Here is a 12,144-nt window from a genome sequence, read left to right as displayed (position 1 = left end):
TCGGTGTCTGTGCTCTGCAGTCCTATGGTCGTTTATGTCCCTTCACCCTGTAACTTCCTTTATTTTTGGTCGTTTCTCCAGCACAACCAGAGTGGCTTCAGATTATCAGTGACACAGAGGCTGACGTCGGCGCTGATCTGGATTGGAAATGTGCAGCAGCTGGGAAACCTCGGCCAACGTGCAGGTGGCTGAGAAACGGTCAACTGCTAACCTCGAAGGTGTGAATGAAATACAAGGCAGCATTTTCTTGTGCATGCAAACACTGAGTCTGGAGAATGGCAAATGTGCTGAAAGTTCATGGGAGATAGGGAAGTGAGCTTTGATAGACTGTTTATTCCACTGACTGTTGGGTTTCTTGACAAAATGGTATTTAAATATCTCTTCCTCTGATTCTCATCCCTCCTCACCCTGGAGGGGCTCATCTGGTTGGCAAGGTGGATCAGTGGTCAGTGTTGCTGCCTCACAGCACCAGGGACCTGGGTTAAATTCCAGCCTCGGGCGACTGTCTTTATCAAGGTTGTACCGTCTCCCTGTATCTGCGTGGGTTTCCTCCAGGTGCTCTGGTTTCCTCCCACAGTAAAAAGATGTGCAGATTAGGTGAATTGGCCATACTGAATGATGGGTTACAGGGATGGGATGGGATGGATCTGGGTGGGATGCCCTTCAGACAGTCGGTGCAGACTTGATGGGCTGAATGACCTCTACCTGCACAGCAGGGGCTCTTGACATTTATTAATTCTCAGGATGTGGGATGTAGGTACCACTGGCAAGATTGTTATGTATCGATTATCTGTAGTTGCCCTTGAGAAGGGAATGATGGGGTTTCACATAGGACTGCTACTACCAAGGGGGTGAAGGTGTTAAGTAGGAAATCCACATACCGGGAGCACATAGACAGGGGACTGTAGCCTGTAATGCGATGCTGAACTAATCCACACACCGCCAAGACTTAATATGATTCAGCACACAGCCTGCATCCTGGCTCCCTTGCACGGATTAGATTTGAACCTTTGATCTCATCACACTGTTATAATTCAGCTGATGTTAATAGTAGACCGATCCCAGAGGGAAACTTGGCCTGTTAGATCCCAATACTGCCTTTATTTTAGATCGTGGAGGCCAGTTACTGAACACATTCACAAGAGGTTGCCAATGTACTTTTAACATAAAAGAACAAAGTGTTTATTGAATATGGGAAAAATAGCATGAATGATATTACACTAGACAAAATGGTTGGAAAGACTTCATTACAAATTTCAAATTCTTAATATTCCTTTTATTCCAGTATTATCCTTAGAACAACCTAAATGAAAGATTCACTATTATCTCCAAAATAAAACCTCTCATTCAGGCTGGCACAGTAGCAACCAGTTCCCTTTGGACAAATTTTTGTGCAATCACAAGATGCCATTTTCTTCAGCTGTTATTTATAGTGATTGTAATGAGGTCAGCCAGATGGACCTCATAGAATATGAATTCCATGACTGGGGCGGTTAAGCTGGTCCAATAAGGGAGCCCTGGCTGACAGCTTTCAACAGGGGTGTCAGACGTGTCAGGAACCTGTCCTGAGAGCAGGCTCTGAGGGAGCCAGACCAGTGTAAATAAAGGGTGATGGGATACTGGTCTCTGTAGAGTTATTTCAGTATCTCTCCCTCTGCTACAAACTGAAAAACAAACTCACTATCACTTTAACCTCAAAACAGACATATTCCTAAACTCAATTTCCAGCAATTTTCTCCAGAATTCTTACTCAAGAGTGCAACACTTCAGCCTGTGATTTGGGCCACACACCCATATACAGACTGACTGGCTTTCTGGATTGTTTTGCCTCTCGGTATTACCGGACCCCTGTCATCATACTGCAACGTGATTGTTTTTATCATCTGCCTTCTTTTCAATGCACTGAACTGTTAAACCCCATCTTCACTTCACGGGTGTTAAAACCTCATCAAAATGCACTTAAACAAACTCCAGAGTCCTTGTCACCAAGACCCCAGCTCTCAAATGATACTTTAACACCCCTAACCATGTCTCCCTCTTCTTAACACAAAACAAACATGATGAAATTGAAATTAAAGTTGGCCTCAATGACATAACCTTCCAGGAAGGGTGGCTTCAACAATCGACCTCATATTATCAGTTGGGGGGGACAAAAACTGGGTTGGGCAGTTGTCGGCTGTTCAACCTGGTGACCTTTCTTTGTCTCTGAGCCTTGACCATAATGAATCACCTGCTATTTGACAAGTGTGGGCATCACAGTAGCATTGCAGGTTATCCAATGATTACAAGGATCACTGGGAAATAATGACAGGCAATGAGGGAAAAATGGTGTTGGATGTGAGGAAAGTCATGGAGGATGATGGGTATTATTTCACAGGTCTTTCAAATGGTCATGTTCCCTGCTGTCTGATTCTAAGAGAGACTGATTAAGGAGGCTAGAAGACATGATACAGTATAGAATCATTGAATCCTTACAATGTGGAAACTGGCCATTCAGCACATTGAGCCCCATACTGACCCTCCAAAGGACATCACATCCAAATCCACTTTTACCCTATCCCTGTAACCCTGCACTGCCCATGGCCAATCCACCTTAACCTGTATATATCTGGACTGTGGGAGGAAACCAGAGGAAACTCACACAGAGATGGGGAGAATGTGCAAACTCCACACAGATAGTCACTCATGGGGGGCATCAAACCCAGGTGCCTGGTGCTGTGAGGTAGCAATGCTAACCACTGAGCTACCGTGTTACCCCCTCCAAACTTTCAGACACAACATTGAACCATAATGATCTCTTCCTGTCTAACGGCATGTTTCATGAGTTACTTAAAAGCTATTTTTAAATACTGGATCATAATATTTTATATTGAGTGGTCACTGGGCAATGGTTAATTTGAAGCACGTGTTTGAATTTGGTAGCGGTACCTACACAGATTGGGTATGGGTTGCCTAACTGCCAAGTTGGCACGTTCTAACCTATTCCATGCCAAAGCACTCAGGTAACCCCTAAGGCCTTTCCAAACAAAGTTACCCAGACAGTCATTGGAATTGGGAAACCTGAATTAATTCTCATCTTCTGAAGCTAATGTGGTCAATTGCAAAAGCCCCATTGAGTTGGAAAGAGGAATACTCTTCCTGAATCCATTGTGTTCCCCATTACCTTTGACTCTTAAGGGATTAACTTTGACTCTTTCAGAACCGCATTGTAGTCAACAATTGCGCGTTGCGAATTTTGAAACTCGTTAAGGATGACTCAGGAATGTACCAGTGTGTTGCCGAGAACAAACACGGGACCATTTATGCAAACGCAGAATTGAAGGTTCAAGGTTAGTTGAATATTGCTGGTAATAAAAACCTCTTCATCCCAGGCACTCTGAGCTGAGCTGAGAACTCAACATCATTGCACATGCTCATTGAGTAGAGAGTAGTCATGTTGCAGTCAAGAAAACACTAAAGTCATAGAGTCATACAGCATGGAAACAGACCCTTCGGACAAACGCCAGCCGTGTTTCCAAACTAAACTAGTCCTACCTGCCTGCGCTTGGCCCATATCCCTCCACACATTTCCTATTCATGTACTTGTCCAATGTCTTTTAAATGGTGTAACTGTACCTCCATCCACCAATTTCTCTGGCAGTTTATTCCACACATGAACCACTCCCAAACTCATTACTCCCACTGAATGCACTTCCTAACATTTAACCACCTTTGCATGGGGCATTGCACCTTCGCTTTTACAAGCTTTGCCTCTTACTTGATGCCTGTAAAAGTGCACCCCTTACGTGAGACCTGACCTGATTCCCATTGAGTCCACTGATGCGGCAGTTCCTGGACGGCAGAGTAGAAGCTGTACAATGTGAGAGTGAGCAGCCAGCAGAGTGTGGGAATGATATCTACACTGTTGCTACTGGCTCTGATCTGCTTTGAATTATTCCTTTCAGTAACGTCCCGTCTTACATTCTCAGAATTGGCTCCAGATTTTCAATCGAAGCCAGTGAAGCGGCTAATTCCAGCAGCGAGAGGAGGGGAGGTCCTGATTGAGTGCAAACCCCGTGCAGCACCACAACCGAACATCTTCTGGACAAAAGGGACCGAGATACTTTCCAACAGCACAAGGTCAGTGACGAAAACAATCTCATCAACAAGACATGCTGCAAGGCCACAGGAGTTGGGAAAGATTTCCATTGAGTTGAATTGAAGAGTCGAGATCATGTGCAGACCTTACTAATAGGGCAGAACATAGACACTGTGCAGAACATAGACCCTGTGTAGAACAAAGACCCTGTGCAGAACATCGACACCGTATAGAACATAGACCCTGTTGGACTTTGGCTCAATCTATCAGCTTACTTTCCTCTATGTGTGAGCGAGTCCTGCGTGTTCTTTCAATGAAGCAATAGGAGAAGATATTCGGTCTCAAACTCTTAGTTTATTTTAGCAGTGAGTGGATAAATTATACAGAGCTCTGGGTCTAGGACTTCCCATTCCTAACAAACAGCAAAGTGTGTCAGTTCACGAAGCCCGACCCCTATCCTGCCCCTGAGCCAGTCTTTTATACAGTACAAAACGTCATGCAATCACTGAGGTGGGATTGTCTTCTGATTGGCTGTTGATCTGACTCCATTCTCCGCCTTCTCGCATTCCCGGATGTCTGACCCCATGTGACCTCCTTCTGCCCACAAAACAGTCTCCACGTGACCTCCTCTTGCGCGTGAAACAGTCTCCACACATCCCGTATCTGTACGCACAGGGCGGTAAAACCCTTGCTGTTTATCTCGTTCCCCCGACCGCAACCGTGGCCGCTCCCACCAAGCTATATACCTACAACCCTGTGCAGAACATAGACCCTGTGCAGAACATAGACCCTGTGCAGAACATAGACCCTGTGTAGAACGTCGACCCTGTGCGAAACATAGATTCCGTGTAGAACGTAGACCCCATGCAGAACGTAGACCCCGTGCAGAACGTAGACCATGTGCAGAACGTAGACTATGTGCAGAACGTAGACCCCATGCAGATCATAGACCCAGTGCAGAACGTAGACCATGTGCAGAATGTAGACCCCATGCAGAATGTAGACCCCGTGCAGAATGTAGACCCCGTACAGAACGTAGACCCTGTGCAGAATGTAGACCCCATGCAGAATGTAGACCATGTGCAGAATGTAGACCCCGTGCAGAACGTAGACCATGTGCAGAACGTAGACCCCGTGCAGAACGTAGACCATGTGCAGAATGTAGACCCCATGCAGAATGTAGACCCCGTGCAGAATGTAGACTATGTGCAGAACGTAGACCATGTGCAGAACATAGACCCCGTGCAGAACGTAGACCATGTGCAGAATGTAGACCCCATGCAGAATGTAGACCCCGTGCAGAATGTAGACTATGTGCAGAACGTAGACCATGTGCAGAACATAGACCCCGTGCAGAACGTAGACTATGTGCAGAACGTAGACTATGTGCAGAACGTAGACCCCGTGCAGAATGTAGACCATGTGCAGAACGTAGACCATGTGCAGAAATAGATCCCGTGCAGAACGTAGACCCCATGCAGATCATAGACCCTGTGCAGAACGTAGACTATGTGCAGAACATAGACCATGTGCAGAACGTAGACCATGTGCAGAACATAGACCCTGTGCAGAACGTAGACCCTGTGCAGAGTGTAGACCCCGTGCAGAATGTAGACCTTGTGCAGAATATACACCCTGTGCAGAACGTAGACCCTGTGCAGAGTGTAGACCCTGTGCAGAGTGTAGACCCTGTGCAGAATGTAGACCCTGTGCAGAATGTGGACCCTGTGCAGAGTGTATACCCTGTGCAGAATGTAGACCCTGTGCAGAGTGTGGACCCTGTGCAGAGTGTATACCCTGTGCAGAATGTAGACCCTGTGTAGAATGTAGACCCTGTGCAGAATGTAGACCCTGTGCAGAATGTAGACCCTGTGTAGAATGTAGACCCTGTGCAGAGTGTAGACCCTGTGCAGAATGTAGACCCTGTGCAGAGTGTAGACCCTGTGCAGAATGTAGACCCTGTGCAGAGTGTAGACCCTGTGCAGAATGTAGACCCTGTGCAGAATGTAGACCCTGTGTAGAATGTAGACCCTGTGCAGAGTGTAGACCCTGTGCAGAGTGTGGACCCTGTGCAGAGTGTATACCCTGTGCAGAATGTAGACCCTGTGTAGAATGTAGACCCTGTGCAGAGTGTAGACCCTGTGCAGAGTGTGGACCCTGTGCAGAATGTAGACCCTGTGCAGAATGTAGACCCTGTGTAGAATGTAGACCCTGTGCAGAGTGTAGACCCTGTGCAGAATGTGGACCCTGTGCAGAGTGTATACCCTGTGCAGAATGTAGACCCTGTGCAGAGTGTGGACCCTGTGCAGAGTGTATACCCTGTGCAGAATGTAGACCCTGTGTAGAATGTAGACCCTGTGCAGAGTGTAGACCCTGTGCAGAATGTAGACCCTGTGCAGAATGTAGACCCTGTGTAGAATGTAGACCCTGTGCAGAGTGTAGACCCTGTGCAGAATGTAGACCCTGTGCAGAATGTAGACCCTGTGTAGAATGTAGACCCTGTGCAGAGTGTAGACCCTGTGCAGAGTGTGGACCCTGTGCAGAGTGTGGACCCTGTGCAGAGTGTAGACCCTGTGCAGAATGTAGACCCTGTGCAGAGTGTAGACCCTGTGCAGAGTGTGGACCCTGTGCAGAGTGTGGACCCTGTGCAGAGTGTAGACCCTGTGCAGAATGTAGACCCTGTGCAGAGTGTAGACCCTGTGCAGAGTGTGGACCCTGTGCAGAGTGTAGACCCTGTGCAGAGTGTGGACCCTGTGCAGAGTGTGGACCCTGTGCAGAGTGTAGACCCTGTGCAGAATGTAGACCCTGTGCAGAGTGTAGACCCTGTGCAGAGTGTGGACCCTGTGCAGAGTGTAGACCCTGTGCAGAGTGTAGACCCTGTGCAGAATGTAGACCCTGTGCAGAGTGTAGACCCTGTGCAGAGTGTGGACCCTGTGCAGAATGTAGACCCTGTGCAGAGTGTGGACCCTGTGCAGAGTGTATACCCTGTGCAGAATGTAGACCCTGTGCAGAATGTAGACCCTGTGTAGAATGTAGACCCTGTGCAGAGTGTAGACCCTGTGCAGAATGTAGACCCTGTGCAGAATGTAGACCCTGTGTAGAATGTAGACCCTGTGCAGAGTGTAGACCCTGTGCAGAGTGTGGACCCTGTGCAGAGTGTATACCCTGTGCAGAATGTAGACCCTGTGCAGAGTGTGGACCCCGTGCAGAATGTAGACCCTGTGCAGAATGTAGACCTTGTGCAGAACATAGACCCTGTGCAGAGTGTAGACCCTGTGCAGAGTGTAGACCCTGTGCAGAGTGTGGACCCTGTGCAGAGTGTGGACCCTGTGCAGAGTGTAGACCCTGTGCAGAATGTAGACCCTGTGCAGAGTGTAGACCCTGTGCAGAGTGTGGACCCTGTGCAGAGTGTAGACCCTGTGCAGAGTGTGGACCCTGTGCAGAGTGTAGACCCTGTGCAGAATGTAGACCCTGTGCAGAGTGTAGACCCTGTGCAGAGTGTGGACCCCGTGCAGAATGTAGACCCTGTGCAGAGTGTAGACCCCGTGCAGAGTGTAGACCCTGTGCAGAGTGTAGACCCTGTGCAGAGTGTAGACCCTGTGCAGAGTGTGGACCCCGTGCAGAATGTAGACCCTGTGCAGAGTGTATACCCTGTGCAGAGTGTATACCCTGTGCAGAATGTAGACCCTGTGCAGAGTGTATACCCTGTGCAGAGTGTAGACCCTGTGCAGAGTGTGGACCCTGTGCAGAATGTAGACCCTGTGCAGAGTGTGGACCCTGTGCAGAATGTAGACCCTGTGCAGAGTGTATACCCTGTGCAGAGTGTAGACCCCGTGCAGAGTGTAGACCCTGTGCAGAGTGTAGACCCTGTGCAGAGTGTAGACCCTGTGCAGAGTGTAGACCCTGTGCAGAGTGTGGACCCCGTGCAGAATGTAGACCCTGTGCAGAGTGTATACCCTGTGCAGAGTGTAGACCCTGTGCAGAGTGTAGACCCTGTGCAGAATGTAGACCCTGTGCAGAGTGTAGACCCCGTGCAGAGTGTAGACCCTGTGCAGAGTGTAGACCCTGTGCAGAGTGTAGACCCTGTGCAGAGTGTGGACCCCGTGCAGAATGTAGACCCTGTGCAGAATGTAGACCCTGTGCAGAGTGTGGACCCTGTGCAGAATGTAGACCCTGTGCAGAGTGTGGACCCTGTGCAGAATGTAGACCCTGTGCAGAGTGTATACCCTGTGCAGAGTGTATACCCTGTGCAGAATGTAGACCCTGTGCAGAGTGTGGACCCTGTGCAGAATGTAGACCCTGTGCAGAGTGTGGACCCTGTGCAGAGTGTATACCCTGTGCAGAGTGTAGACCCTGTGCAGAGTGTAGACCCTGTGCAGAATGTAGACCCTGTGCAGAGTGTGGACCCTGTGCAGAGTGTGGACCCTGTGCAGAGTGTGGACCCCGTGCAGAGTGTATACCCTGTGCAGAGTGTGGACCCTGTGGAGAATGTAGACCCTGTGCAGAGTGTAGACCCTGTGCAGAGTGTAGACCCTGTGCAGAGTGTAGACCCTGTGCAGAATGTAGACCCTGTGCAGAGTGTGGACCCTGTGCAGAGTGTAGACCCTGTGCAGAATGTAGACCCTGTGCAGAATGTAGACCCTGTGCAGAATGTAGACCCTGTGCAGAGTGTGGACCCTGTGCAGAGTGTAGACCCTGTGCAGAGTGTAGACCCTGTGCAGAGTGTGGACCCTGTGCAGAATGTAGACCCTGTGCAGAGTGTAGACCCTGTGCAGAGTGTAGACCCTGTGCAGAGTGTGGACCCTGTGCAGAATGTAGACCCTGTGCAGAGTGTAGACCCTGTGCAGAGTGTGGACCCTGTGCAGAATGTAGACCCTGTGCAGAGTGTATACCCTGTGCAGAGTGTAGACCCTGTGCAGAGTGTAGACCCTGTGCAGAATGTAGACCCTGTGCAGAGTGTGGACCCTGTGCAGAGTGTGGACCCTGTGCAGAGTGTGGACCCCGTGCAGAGTGTATACCCTGTGCAGAGTGTGGACCCTGTGGAGAATGTAGACCCTGTGCAGAGTGTAGACCCTGTGCAGAGTGTAGACCCTGTGCAGAGTGTAGACCCTGTGCAGAATGTAGACCCTGTGCAGAGTGTGGACCCTGTGCAGAGTGTAGACCCTGTGCAGAATGTAGACCCTGTGCAGAGTGTGGACCCTGTGCAGAATGTAGACCCTGTGCAGAGTGTGGACCCTGTGCAGAGTGTAGACCCTGTGCAGAGTGTAGACCCTGTGCAGAGTGTAGACCCTGTGCAGAGTGTGGACCCTTTGCAGAGTGTAGACCCTGTGCAGAGTGTAGACCCTGTGCAGAGTGTGGACCCTGTGCAGAGTGTAGACCCTGTGCAGAGTGTGGACCCTGTGCAGAATGTAGACCCTGTGCAGAGTGTGGACCCTGTGCAGAGTGTAGACCCTGTGCAGAGTGTAGACCCTGTGCAGAATGTAGACCCTGTGCAGAATGTAGACCCTGTGCAGAGTGTGGACCCTGTGCAGAGTGTGGACCCTGTGCAGAGTGTAGACCCTGTGCAGAGTGTAGACCCTGTGCAGAGTGTAGACCCTGTGCAGAGTGTGGACCCTGTGCAGAATGTAGACCCTGTGCAGAGTGTGGACCCTGTGCAGAGTGTGGACCCTGTGCAGAATGTAGACCCTGTGCAGAGTGTAGACCCTGTGCAGAGTGTAGACCCTGTGCAGAGTGTGGACCCTGTGCAGAATGTAGACCCTGTGCAGAGTGTGGACCCTGTGCAGAGTGTAGACCCTGTGCAGAGTGTAGACCCTGTGCAGAATGTAGACCCTGTGCAGAGTGTAGACCCTGTGCAGAGTGTAGACCCTGTGCAGAGTGTAGACCCTGTGCAGAGTGTGGACCCTGTGCAGAGTGTGGACCCTGTGCAGAGTGTAGACCCTGTGCAGAGTGTAGACCCTGTGCAGAGTGTGGACCCTGTGCAGAGTGTGGACCCTGTGCAGAATGTAGACCCTGTGCAGAGTGTAGACCCTGTGCAGAGTGTGGACCCTGTGCAGAGTGTGGACCCTGTGCAGAGTGTGGACCCTGTGCAGAGTGTAGACCCTGTGCAGAATGTAGACCCTGTGCAGAGTGTAGACCCTGTGCAGAGTGTAGACCCTGTGCAGAGTGTAGACCCTGTGCAGAGTGTGGACCCTGTGCAGAGTGTGGACCCTGTGCAGAGTGTAGACCCTGTGCAGAGTGTAGACCCTGTGCAGAGTGTAGACCCTGTGCAGAATGTAGACCCTGTGCAGAGTGTAGACCCTGTGCAGAATGTAGACCCTGTGCAGAGTGTAGACCCTGTGCAGAGTGTAGACCCTGTGCAGAGTGTGGACCCTGTGCAGAGTGTGGACCCTGTGGAGAGTGTAGACCCTGTGCAGAGTGTGGACCCTGTGCAGAGTGTGGACCCTGTGGAGAGTGTAGACCCTGTGCAGAGTGTAGACCCTGTGCAGAGTGTATACCCTGTGCAGAGTGTGGACCCTGTGCAGAGTGTGGACCCTGTGCAGAGTGTGGACCCTGTGCAGAGTGTAGACCCTGTGCAGAGTGTGGACCCTGTGCAGAGTGTAGACCCTGTGGAGAACATGGACTCCGTACAAAATCCCATCACAGTTAGAAAGCATTAGAAGAAACCTTTATTTGGCGCGATTGGTCATATAGGGGAGGTGGGGAATGATCTTAGTCTCGTGGAATGCGATAACTAATATTCTCCATGATCTTGACCTCTGTCCTCAGCTTTCACTGGGTATGTCACTGGTTTAAATAAAATTGAGTTTATATTGAAGATTGCAGGTGTTACCAAGTCTGAGCCACAGTGGGTAGTAACCAGTTACATACAGAAAGGCAGAGGCAGATTAAACAAATGGGGGAAAAGTTATGCCAGAGCAATCCATGCTATCCCAGTAGGAGACCATTCAGCCCACCAGGTCTGTGCTGTTCATTTAAACAAGTTACTCACTTAGCTCCCATCCTTTCTCCCTATTGCCTCACAATCTTTCTTTTCCTTTTCTGATTTATTTTTCTGCACATCACGGTTGTTAACAATCTGAAATGCACTGTGCAAGAGCGGTGAAAGCAGATTCAGTGATAACTTTGAATAGTGAACTGGAATTTTGTACCCATGAACTGGAAACATTTGCAGGATTATGGAGAGAGAGCAAGAGGAATACCTTCAAGGAGATGGCACAGTTTTGATGGACCAAATGGCCTTTCTGGTTGTACACTGAGAGGCTTTGAGAAATATTTTCTATTCAAACTGTTGTTAGTGAATGCTGAAGTGGATATAAGATCAAGATGCATGGCACTATGGGTAAAGTATTAGCATGGATAGAGGATTGGTTGACTAACAGGAAGCTAAGAGTGCAGATAAATGAATGCTATTCTGGTTGGCAATCAGTAACTAGTGGTGTGCCTCAGGGATCAGTGTAGGGACCGCAATTATTCACAATTTACACAGATGATTTGGAGTTTGGGACCAAGGGTCCTGTGTGAAAGTTTGCAGATGACACTAAGATGAGTAGCAGAGCAAAGTGTGCAGAGGACTGTGAAACTTTGCAGGGGAACATAGATACTTTTAATGAGTGAGCAAAGGTCTGGCAGATGGAATACAATGTTAATAAATATAAAGTCATTCATTTTGGTCGGAGTAATAGTAAATAAGATTATTATTTGAATGGTAAAAAGTTACAGCAGGCTGCTATGCAGAGGGACCTGGGTATCCTTGTGCATGAATCACAGAGGGTTGGTCTGCAGGTACAACAAATAATTCAGAAGGCAAATGGAATTTTGTCTTTCATTGCTAAAGGGATTGAGTGTAAAAGCATGGAGGTTATATTGCAGCTGCATAGGGTGCTGGTGAGGCCACACCTGGAGTACTGTGGGCAGTAAGGGGGGAGGTGTGGGCGCAAGTTTTGCATTTCTTGCGGTTGCAGGGGAAGGTGCCGGGAGTGGAGGTTGAGTTGGTGGGGGGTGTGGACCTGACGAGGGAGTCACGGAGGGAGTGGTCTTTTCGGAATGCTGATAGAGGAGGGGAGGGA

At 49.3% G+C, this 12,144-nt stretch overlaps 1 protein-coding gene across 2 annotated transcripts in view; it reads left to right on the top strand.

Moving 5' to 3' along the window:
* Positions 1–12,144, top strand: part of cntn2 (contactin 2) — a 234,604-nt gene that overhangs the window by 168,343 nt on the left and 54,117 nt on the right. For both annotated transcript variants that reach the window (XM_043716479.2, XM_087973467.1), the window contains exons 9-11: positions 82–218; positions 3,200–3,329; positions 3,969–4,119. In XM_043716479.2, coding sequence (XP_043572414.2) covers positions 82–218; positions 3,200–3,329; positions 3,969–4,119 — 418 coding nt within the window. The remainder of the gene's footprint in view (positions 1–81; positions 219–3,199; positions 3,330–3,968; positions 4,120–12,144) is intronic.

Source organism: Chiloscyllium plagiosum, unplaced genomic scaffold (genome assembly GCF_037043375.1).
Source record: "Chiloscyllium plagiosum isolate Xiang-an unplaced genomic scaffold, Cpla_swu_hap1 HiC_scaffold_26, whole genome shotgun sequence".
In the NCBI taxonomy this organism is placed as follows: domain Eukaryota; kingdom Metazoa; phylum Chordata; class Chondrichthyes; order Orectolobiformes; family Hemiscylliidae; genus Chiloscyllium; species Chiloscyllium plagiosum.
The sequence above is the reverse complement of the archived record's forward strand: the minus strand, read 5'-3'. Positions and strand labels throughout refer to the sequence as shown.